Here is a 20,217-nt window from a genome sequence, read left to right as displayed (position 1 = left end):
TCTTGAGGAACTTTCTATGGGCTGGAGTAGTTTAATAATACTGAATATGAGATCTTCTTGGTTGTAACTGTGTTGTTTATTGTGTTGGAGTGTCCCTTTACTGAGCAGTAATTGAGCCTATCCTAGCAGTATAATGAGAAGAAAGACTTCTGTGTTTCATAGGCATGATGATGAAAGGGGAGTATTTGAAGTGGGCCCTAATCTAGGATCTAGCAACATACAGGCTTTGCATGAACTGTTATTGACTTAAAGAAGTCACATGGATGCTGAGGTTAATCTTGTTGATTGCTTTATGATGAAGTCATGTCCTAACATGCCTAGAATAACAAGGGTAGAGCTCCTCATTTGGTTAAGAAAATAACATGGGCTAAATAAATTTTAAATTTCTTTGCTGTCTCTTGAAGGCAGTGTCTAAGTTGTTCATGAATATGTCCTACCTATTTGAAAAAATAAATAAATTTTCAGTATTCCAAAAGGCATGTGGCATTTGAAAGGAAGTTATGCTTGGAATTAGGCAAGTATGCATGGAGCTGACTGTAGTATTGATCCATTATAGTGCTGTCACTTCCATGGATGCAGAGCTGGTGCTAAGACTAAGTCTTGCACTCCCAGTCAGTCTGTGGTTCTCTCCAGCTGATTAGTTATTTTGACAGCGCAGAGAAGGGAGGGAAAATAATTTCTTTCTCTTTGAAGGGGAGTTCTTGTGAGAATATACAGGCTTTTGAAGCAGTGTTCTGTGACATATCTAACATTTATGCTGCAAGTTAAATTGCAGACTTCTTGTGTCTTTAAAATGCTTACTGCAAGTTTTAGGTAAGTCTGTTCATAACAAATGTGAGAGTGTAGTAGCAGTCATTTTCTAGATATATTCTGGGTATATGCAGACTTCAAAAGTATTATTTGCAGTATGTGTAAAACCTATCTGTAAGTGAAGCATTGTCATGAATTTTTGTATGCTGGCATATAAGATTCTTTATACCATTGCTCAAAACAATGAAATCCCACTGAACTGAGTGACATTGCTTTGCAGCCCTAATCTTTCAGAGACTATGTTTTGCTGTTTATGGAGAGACTTGTATGCAGAGAGTATGGATGTTAGTCACCTTGGGACCAATGTCAAGTTGGTATGTGCAGGACAGTTCTGCCTCAGCCTGCACACAAATCTCCAGGTTTTGAGACCCAGTCTTTGTGCAAAGCTGCAATGCTGTTAAACAATGGTACAGCAGATGCTGTACCAGGGTGTTTGTGAGGGAGGGGGAGGGGAGCACAGCACAGATTGATGGGCCATCTGCAAATATTTTTCCTAAAGAATCTGTAAGGCTAGAGAATCTTAACTGAAAATAGATGTCATTAGAGATCCCAGCCTTTCTGTGACCGACTCATCCTGTCTGTGTGGGGCAGAAATAGCTGTGTAGTCTGTACAAATGTTCCTCCTGACCTTTTCTGTTGTGTTCTTCAGTAAAAGTTGGGGTGGTACAGGAAGAAAGAGGCTCTGATGCTCTTACTTTCCCTCAGAAAAACAGGCTGCACTCTAAGGCCTGGCTTACATAGCAAAAGGTAGCAAATCCTCTGAGTTCTTAAAACATTTCTGCTATGTCCTGGGAGCCTCTGGTACCATAGGATAGTGGTCATGTGAAATAGCAGTGTTCACACCTTAAACTGATAGACTTTTAAAAGTGAGGTTGAACTCATGTGTTGGCTTTAGCACTCAGCAACAGCCTGGAGTTTTGAGGGGCTTTTGCTGCCAAATGCATACAATTCAGCTGCAACTTAATTATTCATGTCATTCCTTTTGCCAGGGCTATGAGTAGTGTGAATCACCAAGCATCATCAGAAATACTAGAAAAAAATACTATTGGTTTGCTGGCTGGTTTATGGCAGTAAATTTGGGTGTTTGTTCAGTTTGAATTGAAGATTAATTCTGGGGAACTGCTAATTGTTTCTGCAAGTTTTGGGATATAAGAGGTAACAGTTTTTGGAAATAAAAACCATCCAGGCCTTTTACCATCTTCAAATGAGTTTTTAAAATTCATTTGGAGAAAAAAATTATGAACTGGTTATGTCAAAATGTGGGCATAGCTTGTCATTAAAGCTATATAATATCTTCAGTACAGTAAATCTTCCTTCATCTTAATTCTTCATCGTAATTCTTATCTTTCCTTTCTTTCTCTCTCATTCCTACATTGCTTGAATCCAAGAATAATGATGATGGGTGGTCCTCTTTATGTTATAAGGAAAAACCAAAGTACCTGGATCAAAGGCACCTTAAAATCTTCACCAAAAAGTTAAAAGTTAGGATTTTGTTGTAAAGTGCTGTTGTCTTGTCCCTAGAATGTTGTTCTTAACAGTCTTCAGGTTGCTCTGTTTTGTAGTTGAAAATATTGCAGAAAATATTTGCAGTTCCAAATGGGCAGTTGTTATTGCTCAGTACAGAGTTCCTTGTCAGTGACAACCTTCCAAGATGTGCAGAGGCAGCCTTGCCGTGGGGATCAGTGTGTTCACAGGTTACCTGTGTAAGGCTTGCACTGGAGCATGATGAGACCATAAATGATTGTGTTATTTACCTAATATTCTTCAAGGGAGTTTTTTCCATTCCCAAATTTAGTCAAAGAGAAGAAAAGCCACTGCCTTTTTCTGGAAAACTGGGACAGCAGTCATTTTAGCACTTCAGGACCGCATTCTGGATCCTCCAACTCTCAGTATTTTTCAGTGCCATTTTTCAATTTCTGTTAAATATAGTAAAATACAGGTAGCTGTGGCAAGACTCAGACCAGATGGTGCAGATAGGTGTCCTAGACAAGGTAATTCAGGAGGATAAGGTGGAAAGAGCAGGGTTTATTTAGCCTGGAGAAAAAGGAGGCTCGGGGGGACCTTAGCACTCCCTACAACCACCTGAAATGAGGGTATAGTTGGTCTCTTCTCCCAAGTGACAGGATGAGAAGTGGCCTCAAATTGTGCCAGGGAAGGTTTATATTGGATAATAGGAAAAATTTCTCCACTGAAACATCAGGCATTGGAATAGGCTGCCCAGGGATGTCATGAAATCACCATCCCTGGAAGTGTTCAGAAGGCCATGTGGATGTGGCACTTAAAAATGTGATTTAGTGATGGGCATGGTGGTGCCAGGTTGGTAGCTGGATTCAACCTTAGAGGCCTTTTCCAACCTTAATGATTCTATGGTTCTAAGGTCTTGGAGGTTACTTGGTACTGCTCCTTTAGTGTATTGTGCTGTCAGAATATAGCATAGCTGTAGTGTAAGAAGAAATGTATGTTCAGGTCATGTGGGCACCATGCCAAAGTAATTGAAGGCCTGATGAGATTATTACCTGTCAGTGGCTCAGTATAACCTTATTAAAAATGCAAAATTCTGACGCAAGTACTCACCACATTCACTTGAGTGCAGTAGAAACTAGTGTTAAATGCGTGAGTCAGTTGTAGTTTTTACCTACGAAGTTACAAAATACTCTGTATTTTTTTCCTCTGGATTTGGTTGTGTGTCAAAGCCGTGCTGTGAAGATTTTTTGTTAGGGATCACTGCTGTGAAATGGATCTAACCCTTGCTAACTCTAATGTGTTTTATATAATGCTTTACAAGATAAAGTAAAAGTGAAAATAATAATATTTTTATGCTAAAGCTGCTAGATAATCTGTGTAATTTTTAAAGCTTGCTTTGTGTATTGAATGACCATTTTCTTCCTCTTTTGCATTAAGCAAAATTTTTACTCTAAATTTGGTGGAGGATATCAGGAATATATTTACTTCTTTGGATAATAACTGGAAACTCAGAACTAAGCAGAAAAAATTTAGTGTTTTGAAATTACATTTGGGCTATTTTATATGATCCACTAAAGTTGAGAAAAATTTACATGAACTAAGAAGAAAATACTAATGATAAAGAGTTAAAAATTTGATTATTCTTTGGGCCCTGAATTTGATTGCAGACAGTATTGAAGCTTAGAATCTATTCAAAATGTATAAATAAAGTGATATAATTTTGGTTTAATATTGGTACTCTGATGCCTTTTATTTTGTATCTGAACGTTATCTGTTTGGGCCATTCTTCAGCTTACTGGACCAAAGGCCTGGAAAGGCAATGGTGTGTGATGAGGTGCAAGTTTGTCTTTCATGCTATCCAGAAATTCCTGGGGACAGCCTTCATTACTTTAGCTTTCCTGTCTTGAGATTGAAGGTGGTCATGGAAGACCAAGTCATGGTATGACCAGAATATGAAGGCTCTTTTAACAAATTTATGTAAAGATGTTAAAATCTTGCCGGTGGGTATACTGGATTACAGTTGATCTCTGTTTTGCTAATATGAAGAGTTGGGTGGTTTTTTCTGTTATATTTCTTAAACTGTATTTGGTCTGAGTAACTCAGCTTTAGACTTCAACTATGATGTGTCTGAAGTATCATGCAGGACACTGCATGCATATCACAGCACTTACCTGTAGGTCTAGTAGATGTGTTGCTGTTTACAAGTCTGTCTTCTTTTTTTTTGTCAGCCCATTTATTATTAACTATGCTAATAATTTAGTCATTTTAAACTATTTTTCTTGAGAATGTTGCAAATTATTCTAATCTGAAATTATACTCATGTGAATGTTTCATTTAATCTGTAATTAATAATTTATTTATTAGACATTGGGAGCTTAACATGTCTTGTACTTCGCTTTCACAGAGTTAGTGGGGAAAAACAAGAATTGTAGCAAATTTTATTTTCAGCAGCATTGCAAAGTACAGTTCTCAACATCTTGTGCATCTTTTTTCACAAGGCTAAAGAACAGCAAGTGATGTAGTGGTTTATTTTGTCAAACTCCACCTGAAAGCATTTTGTAAATGCTGGAAGGACTGATAATGATGAAATGCATAGTTTTAAATCTCCTAGTTCATCTACATAGCTGCTTCAACTTTCCTTCTTGATGAAATAAGATAATGACTGAATTCTTCCTGTTAAAGCAGTACAAGTCTTAATTACAAATTGTCACCTCAGGAAAAGGTAGTTCTGTTGTTTAATGCCAAAATGCAACATTATTTAAATAAAGTCTTATTAGTTCAGCTTGGTTCATAAATACACTACTCTTCCTAAAGTATATTGTCTATGGCAAAACCCCTCTATTTCTTGTAAAGGAGTGAATTTTGGTAGCACACCAGACCTGAGTGTTATCCACCTAGGAAGAGGTGTAACAGAACAGTTAATACTGTGTTAAAACTGAAGAAATATTTTCCATAAGGGGGGAAAACATCTAGGTCTCTGTAGCAGTACTTGTAAAAGGGGAGTGCACTATGGCTAATAAAGCATGTAACCTGATGAGCATTTATTTTGAAGTGTAGATATGTTATGGTTTCTGTTACTTCCTGTTATTTTATGCTGCTGGTAAAGTGTTTGGTTTTTTTGTTTTTTTTTTTTTTTTCCTAAAGTGTTATTTTGGAAAAATATTTTTGGTGTTTTTTACTCATTTTGCAACACAATTGGTAGATCAAGGGCTACTGGTTGTAGTAATTTTATTTATTTCTGTCTTTTGGACTCCTTTCTCGTCATCTTCTTCTCCTTTTTCCTGTCTTCCTGTAACCATCATGAGTACTTAAGAGTATTAAGGAGACCATTTTCTGAAACGTAGGGATGTATCATTACATGTCTCTCTCTCTTTCTTCCTTCCCTTCTTATCTTCCATTTCCTTTTTAAGAAAACATCCCTCATTGTTCTTCCTGTTCCTTGCAGGAACTGGTTTTAATGCAGATTTAAATATAGTAGCAGAAAAGTTGGCATAAATTAATAGGCCTTCTTTGGTACCGGTGGAAGTTACAAGTTGGCTATTTTCAAGAAGTCCATTGTACAGGAATATAAATATATTAAATGTGTAAAATATGAAGCTGATGATATGTGAACGTAAACTTTTAATTTTAATTTTTTTTTCCTAGGGAGAAGAAAGCCATAATTGATCCTTCTTTGTTCAAATACAAAGTACAACCTATTAAAAAACACCTCTATGAAGCTGTTATTGTTAAAGCATCTCAACTAAGGTAAAAAATAGTATGTGGAAGTTAAAATTATGCTTTATAACTGTGAATTGTGTAAGATTTTTTTGATACAAAATGACATTTTAAAACAATGTTAGAGCTGTTAATTAAAAGCACTGGCACAAAATACTGTAATACAGACCTTCTGGATCAAGGATTCCAAGCTTTGCTAGCATTAACACAGGTACCAACTCCTTGCAGGTCTCTGCTTTCATTGGCACACAGATGAGACCTGCTGTTGTTGTCTGCAGAAATCGGATTAGTTACCCAGTGTGCAGCGAGACAGTAATTACACACTCAGGAGAGACAGAGGTTATTTATTTCAGAGATGCACAAGCCTAGGTGGTCAGTGGTATTCCATAAATCAAGTGTGTTTTAGCAAGCAAAAGAATGAGTGTTTATTGGCTACAAGTTACATAAGTTCTCTTACTAATTACTATTATGTTTTCTCGTGGTTAATGATTCCAATTAATTGATTAATTACTGTATCTTATGGTAATTAGTCCTCTTGCTCAGTCGTTCTCTTTAGAGTCAGTGAGTTTCTTGTGTCAGTGGTCCTGAGTCGGTGGCCACAGATTTCCCCCTCCTTTTACCCAGCTGGAAGCTGGTTTGGTATAGTTGCTTGGTTGGGATTCCTTACCCTGGAATTCTGCTAGGTGTCTTTGTGTCCCCTAAATTCTGTGGTTTTTTGTGACCACTGTCAGTGGGCATTCTTATTCCCAAGCTTTGTTAACCTCCCCGGTCTGAGACCAGTGAAGCATGTCCAGCCCTAAACCTTAACAGGGCAATTCTACCAACAAATAATTTATTTTTCTAACACCTGGACATCACTTATAGTAGCCAACAACCAAGTTCTCTGTTTCATGTATTAAATTTCCATTTGTGTTGATTAGGCTTGAAAGTATACAAAGATCAGACATCAAAGAACATCCTCTCTTAAAGAAATTTTTATATATTCCACATTTTGCAAGGCTGACTTCTGCTACCTTGGCTAGTGTTGTCATTGATGGAGTAGATGGAAAAGAGTGTGAGAGCTCTAATAACAATGTACTATTGGTGTTGTGAGCACTCTGGTAGCATTGCTGGTTTGAAATGTTAGAGCAGACACTAGCAATCAGATTGATTTAAAATAGAAAGGTGTAGAGGTTTTGCTTCTTAAGTAGCAAATTTGTCTCAAATTTAGTTAAAATATATGTTTAGAGTAGATTGTACGTAAAAACTTAATATAAACTGATTGCTTTAAACAAACTTTACTTTGTGTGATTACAAGACATTTAGTTCCAGCACAAATCAGGATTTATTTTTCCATTAACTACTCCTGTGTAGTGAAGCCTTTTCCTTCCCATGAAGTAATGGAGTTCTCTGGAATGCCAGGAGCCAGTAGAGTGCACACTGTCCTGTAGAAAGAAGTGGGATAGCTTCACTGAGAAGTGTGAATTCACCTTGTCACTTATGGCTTGCCTCCCTACTTGAGAGATGTGAATGCTGCTTTCCTGCTGTCCCTGTTTGTTTGTTTGTTGCCCTCCCTCTCTTCTGACACAATCAGACTTGAGTTTTATTTAGGAATTTTAAAAAGTGTTTGGAGGATCTACCATGGATCAAAAGGGTGTTTATAAAAGAGGACATAACAGAATCTTCAAAATAAAAATTGCAGATGCATAAACCAACTGTTTTTGTACTACTTGTGTTTTGTTTTATTCATAAAGAAAATTTAAATTCAGTTGGGCTTTCAAAGAATGATTGTTAATTACAACAGTAAGGGTGTTATTTGTAATGAAGAAAATAAGAGATCAATCATATAGTCTATCACATGTATTCTTGTGCATACTTTTGGCTGTACTTAAATACTAATTAAGGATGTTAGTTGATAATACTACCTTTCTTTCCTAATACAGCCGGAGGAAACATCTCTTTTCTCGTGATAGACTTAAACTTTTTCTGAAACAGCACTGTGAACCACATGATGGAGTAATTAAAGCTAAGGTAAGCAAGAAGAAATAGTTTGTGGGATAGAATATTGACACTGTTTAGTACTTTTTTGCTCTGCTCTTCTTTACTAGCTGCTCAGAGCTCCTTTTATATACTACGTCAAATTTAGTTTTTTGTAAGTATAATATACTTTTGATTAGTCTAGCACATGAATTGTTTTCTTTCTTCAAGGTGTGAAGCTGGTACTTCTATGTTGAATAAAGATAAACTGGTTTCGTGTTGGTACAGTAAACCAGTATTATTCTATTCTAATTCTTTTAGCTGGAAAATATTTTATAATAGATTGAATTCAGTCTCCAGATCTTCAGTGAGACAGGTACCAGAGTTTAGGTGGCTGGAATGGGTTTTTGATAAGGCCTTGGATTTTGATTGTGCATGTATTTGTAATCTTAGATATATGATGATACTTAGAGCAACTCAGACTAAAGTTCACATCTTGGGCACCAGAGGACTGAGAATTTGAGCAGCTTTTCTCACAGGGCAGCAATTTCCCTTGCCTTGCTTGTTGTGCCACAAGAGATCCTGGACTCCTTCACTGTGTATTATAGCCTTGACCCTGAAATCCTTACTATCTTCTTGTTTTTAGAAAGTAGCAGGTTTTTGTATTATGTCTGTTATTTTCTCATACAGCTGTGTAACTGCTCATTCTGCACAGGAGGGCTCTAAGAGATGAGAGTCAGTGAGAGTCTTGCCTCTGAGGAAAATAACAAAGGCAATGAATTTCGAAATAAATTTGTAACTCTAAGAGTCTGTCTCTTCTAAAGAAATGGAAATAGAAGAAAATAGAGCTGAAAGGGATCAACCAACATTCCTTGGGCTTGTTAGTGATCATTTTGACCCAGCTCACTGTACTACATTAAGGACTTGTGATCTATTAGTGATGCATTCTGGAGCCTCAGGAAAATTGTTATATTCTGTATATTTGTCATTTTGTCTTTATTTGGGCTTTCTGAGGAGAGTCTTCTTGTGCTCTTGCTGACTGCCTTGCATTTCAGTTATGTGAACATGTCCTATTTGAAATGTCTCCTTTGTATCCTCATCTGTATTGTCCAATAAGGGCAGATTTCCTGAAGTCATCAGGTTGAGAAAGTAGACTTGAAAAGAACCTTTGACAATTTCGAAAAATCTTCCTCTAGAAATTAGTACCTGTGTAATAGAGAATTATATAACTCTTCAATAAGTTAAGTTTCTGCTTTTATCTTTCAAAATTTATTCTTGACACATTTCAGTAACATGCTAGGAAGACACTGATGAGCTATGTTTGCTGAAAGGCATATAAAGAAACAACATCTTACCAAATGAAGCCAAATTCTAGTTTCAGATGTGTGCTGCATACATTATTATCATTACCCACTTGGTAGATTAACTCTTCACTTACACTATTTCAGAAGTTTATTTCTTATCCTCAGTTAAGTAGTTGTGGATATGGTTGCTCTTATTGTCTTCTTTTGTGAATTAATGATTGATTAATTAGCTTATATTTAGATTATTAACTTATATTTATAAAAAGGTAAGAATTTCACCATGAATATCTATCTTCATTTTTCTTACTAAGGCAACATCAATTGAAAAATATAATCTAGCAGAACAAAACTTCTCCTATTTCTTTCCTGATGAACCACCCACATTTATCTTCAGTCCTGCAAGCAGACGGCGAGGGCGACCTCCGAAGAGGGCGTCTGCAAGTCTTGTAAGTAATGACATTTTTAATCCCAGATGAAGACACATCAGCATAGTCTATGAAGTTCTTCTATTTGTCTGAGTTTTCAGATCATTTGAAATACAGGGTTGACCTTGTGCTTCTTTTCTTTTGAGGGCAATTGGGATCTATTCCGCAGCTGCTTTTAAAGTAATTTCTTTATAGTTAAGCTGGTAAAAAGGATCATAATTGATATGTTATCATCTTATTTTTGTTATTATGTCTGGGATCCCATGAAGAAACTAGTTTCTCAGTGTGTTGTGATGACAGACTACTTTTCCGTTCTGGGATTAATGAATAATTTACTAAAAAGCTTTAATTTGAACTCTCAGATAAAATTATGTCACTTGCCTTCAGATACAGGTATGTCACTTGCCTGCATTTAAACACTGAGACTCTTAGTCACTATACTTCTTCATTGTTTTCTACAGAACAGTTGAAAAATGAGAAATATCTTTTGCTGGTCATTTCACTGTAGTTATTATGTTCTTTTTTTTTTTCCTCTCCACCTCCAAATTCTCTATCAGGAGGACAATATTAAACCTAAGCAAAACACCCCAGGAAACAAAAGTAAAGTATCAAGGGAAAGGGCAAGGTTCCAGAAGCAAAAAGAAGATGTGCAGGCCATAGGTAAGTTGAAGTTTACTCATATGACCAGTAGAACTAGTTTTTGCAGATTTGAGAGTAGGCCATAATTAGGGTACTTTTGGGGTTGTACCTTTCAAAGTGAAAATGTATTAAGAGTGTACTGCCACACCACTATGGCAAAGTGCTCCTTTCAATAGTTAGCATCATTGTTTCCTGGTTTTTGGGTTTTTTTCCTCCATGGGAATTAAATAAATTGGGGAAATGTAGGAAGCTTGTGGTCCAACTGTGTTGATTTCTCTCTCAGATAAATACAAAACTAAATTTTTTTGTAGAAGCTTGGATTATGAAGTCATGTGTAAATTTTACCAGCTGAAAGTATACCAAAGCACGAATGTGTAACACAAATCCATTAGCTTTTCCATTTATGCATTTTCCTCATACAACAATCTCAAAATTCAAAAGAACTGAAACATATTCTGAATTTTTTTGGTTTAAAAGATTCAGATATTTTTAGTTTGGACTGATTGAATTATTTTGGCTCAGTTTTAGCCGGTTCCTGATCAAGTTAAATTTGATTTCAAAGGAAGTAAGGGGATCTATGTGCCTTTTGTTTGGGTTTAACTAGATAAATTGGTATGTCTTCTTGAGGACAAAGGTCAGACAAGGAGATACTCTCCTAGATTGTAAGGATTGTCCTTCCTAAGGAAAGGCTTTCATCTGTGGAAGTATTTCAGTGAACTTCTGGTTCCAGCCTTTCATCTTCTTAAAGACAGAATTTTTTAAGATGGCAAGGATATTTAGAACTTACCTAGTCCAACATCTGCTTAAATAACAGCACAGTTGTCTGACACTGCTTTGGGCCTTTCCTTTATAGGAGATGGGGACACTAGAATCTCATGGGTTCTGTTGAACTTGTGTGTCCACATTCTTGCATAACAAGCATCTATTTGTTCATGTGCTGGGAATGACAGCACAGACTGAGGTAACAGCTGATCAGTGTCAAAGCTGCTTCCTCTCTTGTGTGGACAGAAACTGCAGCTTCTAGAAGGGTAGTTAATACACATTTTCACAATGTGAAAAGGTAGCAAAATACCAAGTACCTTGAAAAATTAACCTTCTCAGTGTGTTGAAGACCCTGAGGATCAGCTTCACTGCATTTGTTGGCTGAATGCACACTTTGCTACTATGTGCAGTAGCTGTCTGTAGAAGGAACCTAGCCCATTTTCAGAATGTTATAGGAAAATATAATAAAAGTTTTTCTTGTTAGTACTATCCACTTGGTAAGAATAATGTTCTTTTTTCATTTCATTCACATATGATTCTAGGTTTCCTGTTTTCTCAGTTAAAACAGTAAACCCCCCCCTCCTTTTATTTGTTAGCCTGTGTGTGGGCTGATGGGCACTGTCTGCCCAGACAGTGGACAGAGAGTGGAAATTTGTATCCTGTTGTTCTTCTACACATGACTACAAAGAAATCTGCATCTCTTCAGGCAGTAGCATTAATTGTCATTTAAAGTTCAGCTTAAATTGTGTAACTGAAATAAAATTTGAGCAAAACACATTTAAATACTATATGGGTTTCAAATGTATTGACTTCAGTAATTCAGTAAGAACTAAATATTTGAAGATCACTTATTTAAGGGTTTTTACTATCACAGATATTTCACGGTTGTGTGCCACACCTGGTTGTCACATGCTTTTATTAACCAGTCATTATTAAATGTGTTGCTGTAATTATATGTTGGAATCAGTTCTCATCTTTATATGTCAATTGATAGAAACCAATAAACAAGTAATAACATTCTGTATACTCATAAAACCAGATTTATTTAACTTTATTACCTGTTGACAACCTCATAAAACATGTCTAATACTTAGGCTTGAAACTCTGATTCTGTAAAGAACTTCCAAGTGTTTGAATTTCTGGTTGGTGTGGAAACAATTCAGTCTTCATAACAATATCTTTTTCATATTATAATTATAATAATACAGTCTATTTATCAGTTAAAACTAACATTTTACAAAAGAAAAAATAACTCAGGTTTGTTGTTTTCCTTTATAGCTTTTGAAAAAGCTAAATTAAAACAAGAGAAGGCAAATGCTATAGAAGCTAGGAAAAAGGAGAAAGAAGATAAGGAAAAAAAGAGAGAAGAATTAAAGAAAATTGTGGAAGAAGAAAGGATGAAAAAGAAAGAAGAGAAAGAGAGACTCAAAATAGAAAAGGAAAAAGTAATGCTTTTGAAGAATATGTGTTTCATATAGATAGGAACAGTATAATGGCTTTCTAGTATAATGGAACAGTATAATGGCTTTTTGTTTCTTAGTCTCTGTTTGAAGTTATTTTCCATTAATCATTTTCAGTTTCTAGAAATAGGCAGTTACAAGATTTGATGATGGATTGTATTTCTGGTTAACATTCTCTATAATTTTAGTTTACCAAAAGTTCATTTTGAATTTGAACTTAGTTCTGAAGTTATGTGGTGGGCTTAGGGGTTTTTTTCTGCCAATAATGCATAAAACTATTTGATTTAATGGTTGTCTTCTCTTTGAAGAATCTGTTCTGCATTAGATTGACAGCAAATCTAATGGTTGTGGGTTTCTGTGTGGACTCCTTTTGGATGTAAATTGCTAATAACTTTTTTGTCAAGTTGAATATGAAGAAATTATAGATTCAACTATCTTTTACTACAGCCACATTCACTGTGGTTGAATGGATGTTGTAGATGGTCTTTTCCAAGGCAATGTTCATAAATGCTGTCTAATTTTTGTTATTATTTCTTTAGCCACTTCTGTTAAAAAGAAAACAAAACCCAAAACATGCCCCCCCAACAAAAGCAACTACTAATCCAACAACGTATCACCTCATTTAAATATTTTTGCCAGTATCATTTTATACAAAATAAAATTAATAGATTATTCCATTCTAATTAAATGTGATGTTTTACTTTTCAGTATGCTTGAGTAGTAAATGGTGCAGTTTTAGAAATTGCAGTAAGGCCATGTAACAATATTTATATACAATTGTGACTGTTTTTTTCAGGAAAGAGAGAAGCTGCGTGAGGAAAAAAGAAAATATGTGGAATACCTGAAACAGTGGAGTAAGCCTAGAGAAGATATGGAGTGTGATGACCTTAAGGTACAATTGAATTTGGAATAGCTGAAGATTGTAGTTTGCAGGGTCCCCGGACGGATTAGATTCCCTAATGCGGGGCCGCATCTAGATCTGATTGGAATGCTAGAGGCTGTGAGTCACCTGCAGTGTGTAATACATATTTCCCAGTGGCAAGGCTAATGGGATCATCTGCATCTGCTTTTTCAAACTGCAGAAAAGCTTTACAGCCTGTGCTCAGTCTACAGTGGAGTATGTTCAATGTGTTGGCATTACTGAGTGAGGGGTATTGAGTATACCTGATTTGTCTGTGAAGTGTACAAAATGAGCTCACTTCAAAAATGTGAGTTATGCAAAAGATTTGAGTAATGAAAAAACTAAATTTTTGGCTGTGAAGGTTAGAAAAGACATTGGCTTGTTACTTCTTGAGGCATTCTTTTGATTTAAACTATATTCTATATATATATAATGTTTAATGAACATCTTTCATGATGGTACTGGAAACCTGTAGAAAGTAACAAGAATGTACTTCTCAAAGAACTTAGGATTCACACAAGTGAATCCTAGTGTGGCTGTACACACCAGAAGATTTTCTAGTGTTATACGTTTATATACGCTTTACCGGGATTCATTCTGGCAGGGGATAGCAAAAGGATGCAAATAGTCAGAAACACAAGGTTGAGAGTTTGAGGTACACAGGGAATTGTAACAAGTGCAAGGAGGGCAAGTGGAAATAAAGGAGAGTGTTAAATGAATTCAGGTGAAATCACTGATTGGGAGGAATATGAAAGCTGAACATTCTTGCAAGGAGAGCTGTATGGCCATTGAAGATTGGAGTGAAAACTCCTAGCTACGTAGAAAGGGAAAAAGGTCATTGCTGAAAGGAGAGCAAGCTGTGAAAACAGTGCTGCTGTATTTGTACTGGAAAAATAAAAGGAGGGATGTCATCACTGCACTGAGACTCTGCTGCTCTACTCACCTCGCTCTGTGCCTGGTGCAGCCTCACCTGGAGTACTGCGTGAGTTCTTGCTCACTGCAATATAACAAAGACATTAAGCTATTAGAGAGTGTTCAAAGGAAGGAAAAAAGGATGGTGAAGGGCCTGGAGAAGCCGTATGAGGAGTGGCTGAGATCACTTGGTCTGTTCAGCCTGGAGTAGACTGAGGTGACACCTCATCACAGTCTACAACATCCTTGTGAGGGGAAGAGGAGGGGCAGGCACTGATCTTTTCTCTGTGGTGACAGTGACAGGACCCAAGGGAATGGCCTGAAGCTGTTAGGGGAGGGTTAGGTTGGATATTAGAAAAAGCTTCTTCACCCAGAGGGTGATTGGGCACTGGAACAGGCTTCCAAGGGAAGTGGTCAAATCACCAAGTCTGATGGAGGTCAAGAACCATTTGGACAATGCTCTCAGGCACAGGATGGTTCACATGGATGGTTCTGTGCAGGGCCAGGAATTGGAACTGAAGGTTGTTGTGCTTCCCTTACAACTTAATAACCTGTGATTCTGTGAATTGACAAGAATATAAGTAAAGATGAGTTTAGTTGGGGACTGCTTTTGAAAAGATTCCCGTCTCTGGAAATGTATGAATTATGTTACTGTGTTCTTTGGAAGCACAGTATTCGGCTTTCTTATTTTTATTATTTGTGAACTACCACATTTGTGGAAAATAGACATCATTCTGAAAATTATTCAACCATGTGTGCTAAGAAACACTAAATGAAGACAAATCTTGAAGGATTGCATGAAGATAGTAATTTCAAAATCAAACATGATGTTAGGCGCTGTTATCTGTGGTTTGGAGGTGGTGTCTCTGTTAAGTGGTCTTGTTATATGGTTACATCAGCTCCCTTTAATGTCTTCAGCTACCATAAATGCCTTACAAATGCAAAAAACCCAGTGCTAGAAACACACAGTGTTAGACATAATCTTGCATATCCTAGTATTAGAGGGGTGTGTTTTATGTGAGTGTGTAAGGGTTTTGGTTTGCTTGTCTTTGCAAGCAATCATAAGTAACTTTTAGGAGTATGTTTATTTTTGCTTGTCCGGACAGTTCAGGAAACTGAAATTCAAAACTCTTGTGAAATAATATAGGTATAAGGAAAAAAGCTTTACAGCCAATAAAGTTTTTAACTTCTAGTGGGATTAACTTCATTTAATAAAGATACAAACTTCATGGACATGAGTGAACTTCTTTCTCAAAAATTTTACATTCAAGTTGCATGCTCTTCAGTTTCCAGAGTTAGTACTATCACCAGTGTTACCATGATAACTGATCATGTGTCCTGTGAGACTCATTTTAGTAAAATGCAGAGAAACTCAACTAATACATTCCTTAGAATAATAGTCTCTTTGGTTTTAATGAATTGTGTACTTTGCACAAACCAAATACTGTATTAAGTGGTCCCATTTGGTTTGCAGGAACTTCCTATTCCAGTGCCAGTGAAGACGAGACTTCCTCCTGAGATCTTTGGTGATGCTCTGATGGTTTTGGAGTTTTTACATGCTTTTGGGGAACTTTTTGATCTTCAAGATGAATTTCCTGAAGGAGTGACTTTAGGCAAGTTGTGGCTTATGTGGCAAGGTGCCCCACTTTGGTGGTTTCCCTTGTACCAAACAATCAAACATCTTAAGTGTGCACAAGTACCACTGCTACAGAATTTTCTATATGGCTGTAATCTGTCAATGCTAACACATGCATATCAATCTAGTTTTCAGTTCTCAGTCAACTCCAAGGGACTTGTAAAATCAAAATTAGTTTTGGTGTACAAGTTCTTATTCTGCTTATCAAAAGATCTACTCCTATATTAAGAAAACAGTGTTTGGTCAGCACTTTTTCTGGCACCATCACTCTAGGAATATATGCAGTAAATGATGAAAACGTAATTTAATTATCATACCTGAAGGAAAAAAAAAATGTTTTCATTCTTCAGTACATAATTTTTTTTCCAACTTTGCGGCAAAAGTGACGCTTCTTAAACTTTATTCACAGAGGTTTTAGAGGAAGCTCTTGTAGGAAATGACACTGAAGGCCCACTATGTGAATTGCTGTTTTTCTTCCTGACTGCCATCTTTCAGGCAATGGCCGAAGAGGAAGAGGAAGTGGCCAAAGATCAAATAGCTGATGCTGAGACCAAAGGTCAGATCTTTAATTTTACTGCTGAAAAGCTGAAGTTGCACTGGAATTAACTTTAAGCTGCATGATTTATGGCACTCCTTTGTTTAACCTTGTCTTATTATGCATGGATATTGTATGTAAATGGGCTTGTTTTTTCTCTTTTATCTGAAATTAAAGCCTTAAACTGGGAATGGACCACAGGGTCTGAAGGGAATAGAGAAAAAGGAAGCTCATTGTTACTATGATTGTATCCAGCAAAGCATAATAAGCTTTTAACAGCATTGCTTGTGTTTTGGAGGTGCAGGAAGTATCTTAACCTTCCTCCTCTTCCTTCAGCACTGTTACATGTTTCTCCTGAGGGTCAGGAAACAAGTCATTTTCCTAAGCCTTCTCAAAGATATCTGTGTCTATAAAAAAATCTGTACATAACTAGATTAAAAACTGAAACTCCCCAGCACAACTGTAATGGAGAATTGAATTCATTGTCCTTCAAGGCTTGAAGTTACGCATCCACAGCTCCTGGATACTACCATGTGTGTTCTAAAGACTCTCACAGTCACTCTGACTTTGGTCTTTGCTCTAAAGCTGATGTCCTCATTTTTAGAGGCATTCAGTGTGTACTAACCACTGATCAGAAGGAAGTGCAGGCTTTGTTACAAATTTTTGGCCCTCTGTTTATGGACTGCCAAATTTGCTGACTAAAGGAGAAGCTTTGACCCATTCTACTTGCTTTTATTTCATTAGAGGTAGGTACATAAGAGCACTCCCCCTTTAAGGTCAAAGTGAATTGCATGGTGCCCCTCCAAGCCAGGTGTGTGAATTAAACAAAAGTTCCTTTAATCTTTCCCTTGAAGATTGTTTATTTTCATACTTAAGACTGATGTCCAGTCTATAAATTATATAAAGCATGGGCACTGTCTTCAATAACAGTGGCTGCTCTTGTTAATTGAATAGAGATTTGAGACGGTGTTAATAAATTTAGACTGTATTTTAATTACTGTTGAATTTAGCTATTAAACTGTATTTATTAACTACTGAGAATATTGCCTTGGCAATACAAACAAGGATTACCAGGTAATAATGGAATAGTTGATTAGATTCTATATTATTTGTATGGCTGATCAAAATAAACCATAACTTTCATATTTTAATTGGACATAATGGGGCTGACAATTGCAATAGTCTGCCATTTTGTTTCTAGTTTAGCAGAATTGTGGGTAAGGCACTTCATTTATTGTGTTTTATGTGCCTCAGAACTTTCATTTCTTGTCACTCTTGTTTAGACATCTTCTTTCCCATAAAAGAACTACATAGTCCTGCCTTTGTAATTCTGGCTAACCAAACTAGCAGTAGTCAGCATGTTTGCACAGTTAAATTCTGTACAGGCAGCGTTTCTGCAACAGGGAACACCACAGATATGTGGTTTTGGGGTGTACAGTTCTTTCTTAAAGTGTGTTATATAGTTAAAGTGAAAGGGGAGGTGCAGAGATCCATTTTGCTGTGTCTGGGCGACAGTTTTCAAGCAACATGACTCGTCCTAGAGGACTGTTGTGGATTTGCATTTGTGTATTGTTTCTGTAGTTTGTATTTGTGGTTTGATTTTGACTTGGTGACTTTAAGTGCCTAATAATTTGGATTTGAATAAAGTTGAAACACCATGCACTGATGAAAATACTCTGCCAGCCCTCTGGAGAAATACCTGTAAGTGCTGAGGAAACCTTTGTTTAAGAAACAGGAACTTTCTGTTTCTCCCTTTCACTTCCCTGCTTTCCTGGTCAGTTTGCTTCTGTGTGATGGTCATTTAGTGCAGGTGCTTGATTTGGTGAAATATTATTTATTTGTAATGTTTTAGTAATTGTGTTTGTGCAGAACAGGCTGTATCTGAGTTACAGATAGAAAGTATAAAGTGAATGGTGATAGTCAGTATTAAAATACATTATTGGTTTGAGTTATGCTTCCTAAAAACAAAATTATGATAATAAAACCAGTTTATTTGAGGAAAGGAAATGCAGGTGTTCTTGCATTGCTACTTGTCTGCACTTTCAAGTGTGTTCCTGGATTTGTTCTTGCTGCCTTTTATGTTGCCGTTGTGCATGTTCTGCGTGTTGCGGTTGTTTAACAGCTTAGATGGTGTTCTCCCTATATATAGCATGTGGTGCATGTCCTTAGCTTTTAGTTGGATTGTTTTAGTTGCATTTCAAGATCTGTAAATTTTTGTTTGGATGTTGAACTGAGTTTTGAATACATTGATGCATCTGTAAATATCATCCCTCTTTTTGCTTTGTCTGCAATTCTCAAAATGCAGCTTCCTTTCCTCCCCTCCACAGTACAAGTTTTAATTTGCACTAGAATAAAGTGTTTATTTCCTTAAAGATTTAACAGAGGCTTTGGATGAAGATGCAGACCCCACAAAATCTGCACTGTCTGCAGTTGCAACTTTGGCAGCTGCATGGCCCCAGTTACATCAGGGTATGTGTGGGTTTCACTTCTTGTTTTGTTACTGTTATTATTTTGCTCTGTATTTTAAAGAACTGTTTTTATATTTATGTACATTTAAATAACTGTATAAAATAACTGTTCATTCTTCTCAACTGTAGGCTGCAATTTGAAAAACTTGGATCTTGATAGCTGCACTCTTTCTGAGATTCTCAGACTTCACATTCTAGCATCAGGTGCTGATATAACATCAGCCAATGCAAAATACCGTTACCAGAAACGAGGAGGGTTTGATACTACTGATGATGCTTGCATGGAGCTGAGATTAAGTAATCCTGGTCTCTTGAAGAAACTTTCAAGTACCTCAGTATATGATTTGTTGCCAGGTAATAAAAGACAATACACGTTAGGGATTATTAGATTGCTCAATAAGTGATCAATTTTGCAACTGCTTTAGACCAATAATGGTCTAAATTTATTGTATCATAGAATAATTGAGTTTGGAAAGGATCTCTGTAGATATGTAGTCCAACACCCACTCCCTATGCTTCAGTCCCCTCAAGCACATCCCACCACATCACAGATTGCAGAGCTTGGAAGTCTCATTACTTCTGAGTAGCTTTTCTTTCATCCCATTTAAAAAATGTTAGTGTTACTTGAATAAGGGGATCTCTCTGGAAGAAGCATTGGCCTGTTTGATTCAGCCCCTGCTTTTTTTTCCCTGTTTGAGTTTAGGTCTTTTGTTCATTATTTGGTAATGGAGAAAATTTTTTGTCTCTTTATCTCTACTCTTCCTTTATCTCTACTTTGAAGATAATACTGTATTTTACTAATTTTGTTGGTAAAAGTTCATAAATTTAAAAAAAAAGGCTTGTGTCTCTGAGCAAAGCAGATATGCTTTCAGGAAGTGTCTTTGTGAGTGCACCTAGTGCACTACAAATGTTTGTTCACTTGTTCTTAAGTGAGAACAAATCCAGTTTAGAGTCTGTAAGAGTTAGGCTTATTATCAGTTACTTAGTGAAATACAAACATTGGTCTGAATTTTTTTAGGAGAAAAGATGAAGATCCTTCATGCTCTCTGTGGGAAACTTCTGACTCTGGTCTCCACTCGCGATTTCATTGAGGACTCTGTTGATGTGCTACGACAAGCAAAACAGGAGTTCCGGGAATTAAAGGCAGAACAGCATCGCAAAGAACGAGAGGCAGCAGCAGCAAGGTAGAACTAGGATATGGAAAACTCAATTTTGGTGCTACAATTGA

The 20,217-nt window shown here is 36.6% G+C and overlaps 1 protein-coding gene across 4 annotated transcripts in view; it reads left to right on the top strand.

Annotated features, from left to right (window-relative positions):
* Nucleotides 1-20,217, top strand: part of BAZ1A (bromodomain adjacent to zinc finger domain 1A) — a 65,889-nt gene that overhangs the window by 22,286 nt on the left and 23,386 nt on the right. For 3 of the 4 annotated variants that reach the window (XM_030239854.2, XM_030239853.2, XM_050975870.1), the window contains exons 5-15: nucleotides 5,920-6,021; nucleotides 7,914-8,001; nucleotides 9,563-9,697; nucleotides 10,234-10,336; nucleotides 12,356-12,522; nucleotides 13,334-13,429; nucleotides 15,825-15,963; nucleotides 16,396-16,542; nucleotides 18,895-18,990; nucleotides 19,119-19,343; nucleotides 20,008-20,173. In XM_030239854.2, coding sequence (XP_030095714.1) covers nucleotides 5,920-6,021; nucleotides 7,914-8,001; nucleotides 9,563-9,697; nucleotides 10,234-10,336; nucleotides 12,356-12,522; nucleotides 13,334-13,429; nucleotides 15,825-15,963; nucleotides 16,396-16,542; nucleotides 18,895-18,990; nucleotides 19,119-19,343; nucleotides 20,008-20,173 — 1,464 coding nt within the window. The remainder of the gene's footprint in view (nucleotides 1-5,919; nucleotides 6,022-7,913; nucleotides 8,002-9,562; nucleotides 9,698-10,233; nucleotides 10,337-12,355; nucleotides 12,523-13,333; nucleotides 13,430-15,824; nucleotides 15,964-16,395; nucleotides 16,543-18,894; nucleotides 18,991-19,118; nucleotides 19,344-20,007; nucleotides 20,174-20,217) is intronic. The other variant, XM_050975871.1, reaches the window with a different exon arrangement.

The sequence above is a fragment of the Serinus canaria genome, chromosome 5 (genome assembly GCF_022539315.1).
Source record: "Serinus canaria isolate serCan28SL12 chromosome 5, serCan2020, whole genome shotgun sequence".
Lineage (NCBI taxonomy): Eukaryota > Metazoa > Chordata > Aves > Passeriformes > Fringillidae > Serinus > Serinus canaria.
The sequence above is the reverse complement of the archived record's forward strand: the minus strand, read 5'-3'. Positions and strand labels throughout refer to the sequence as shown.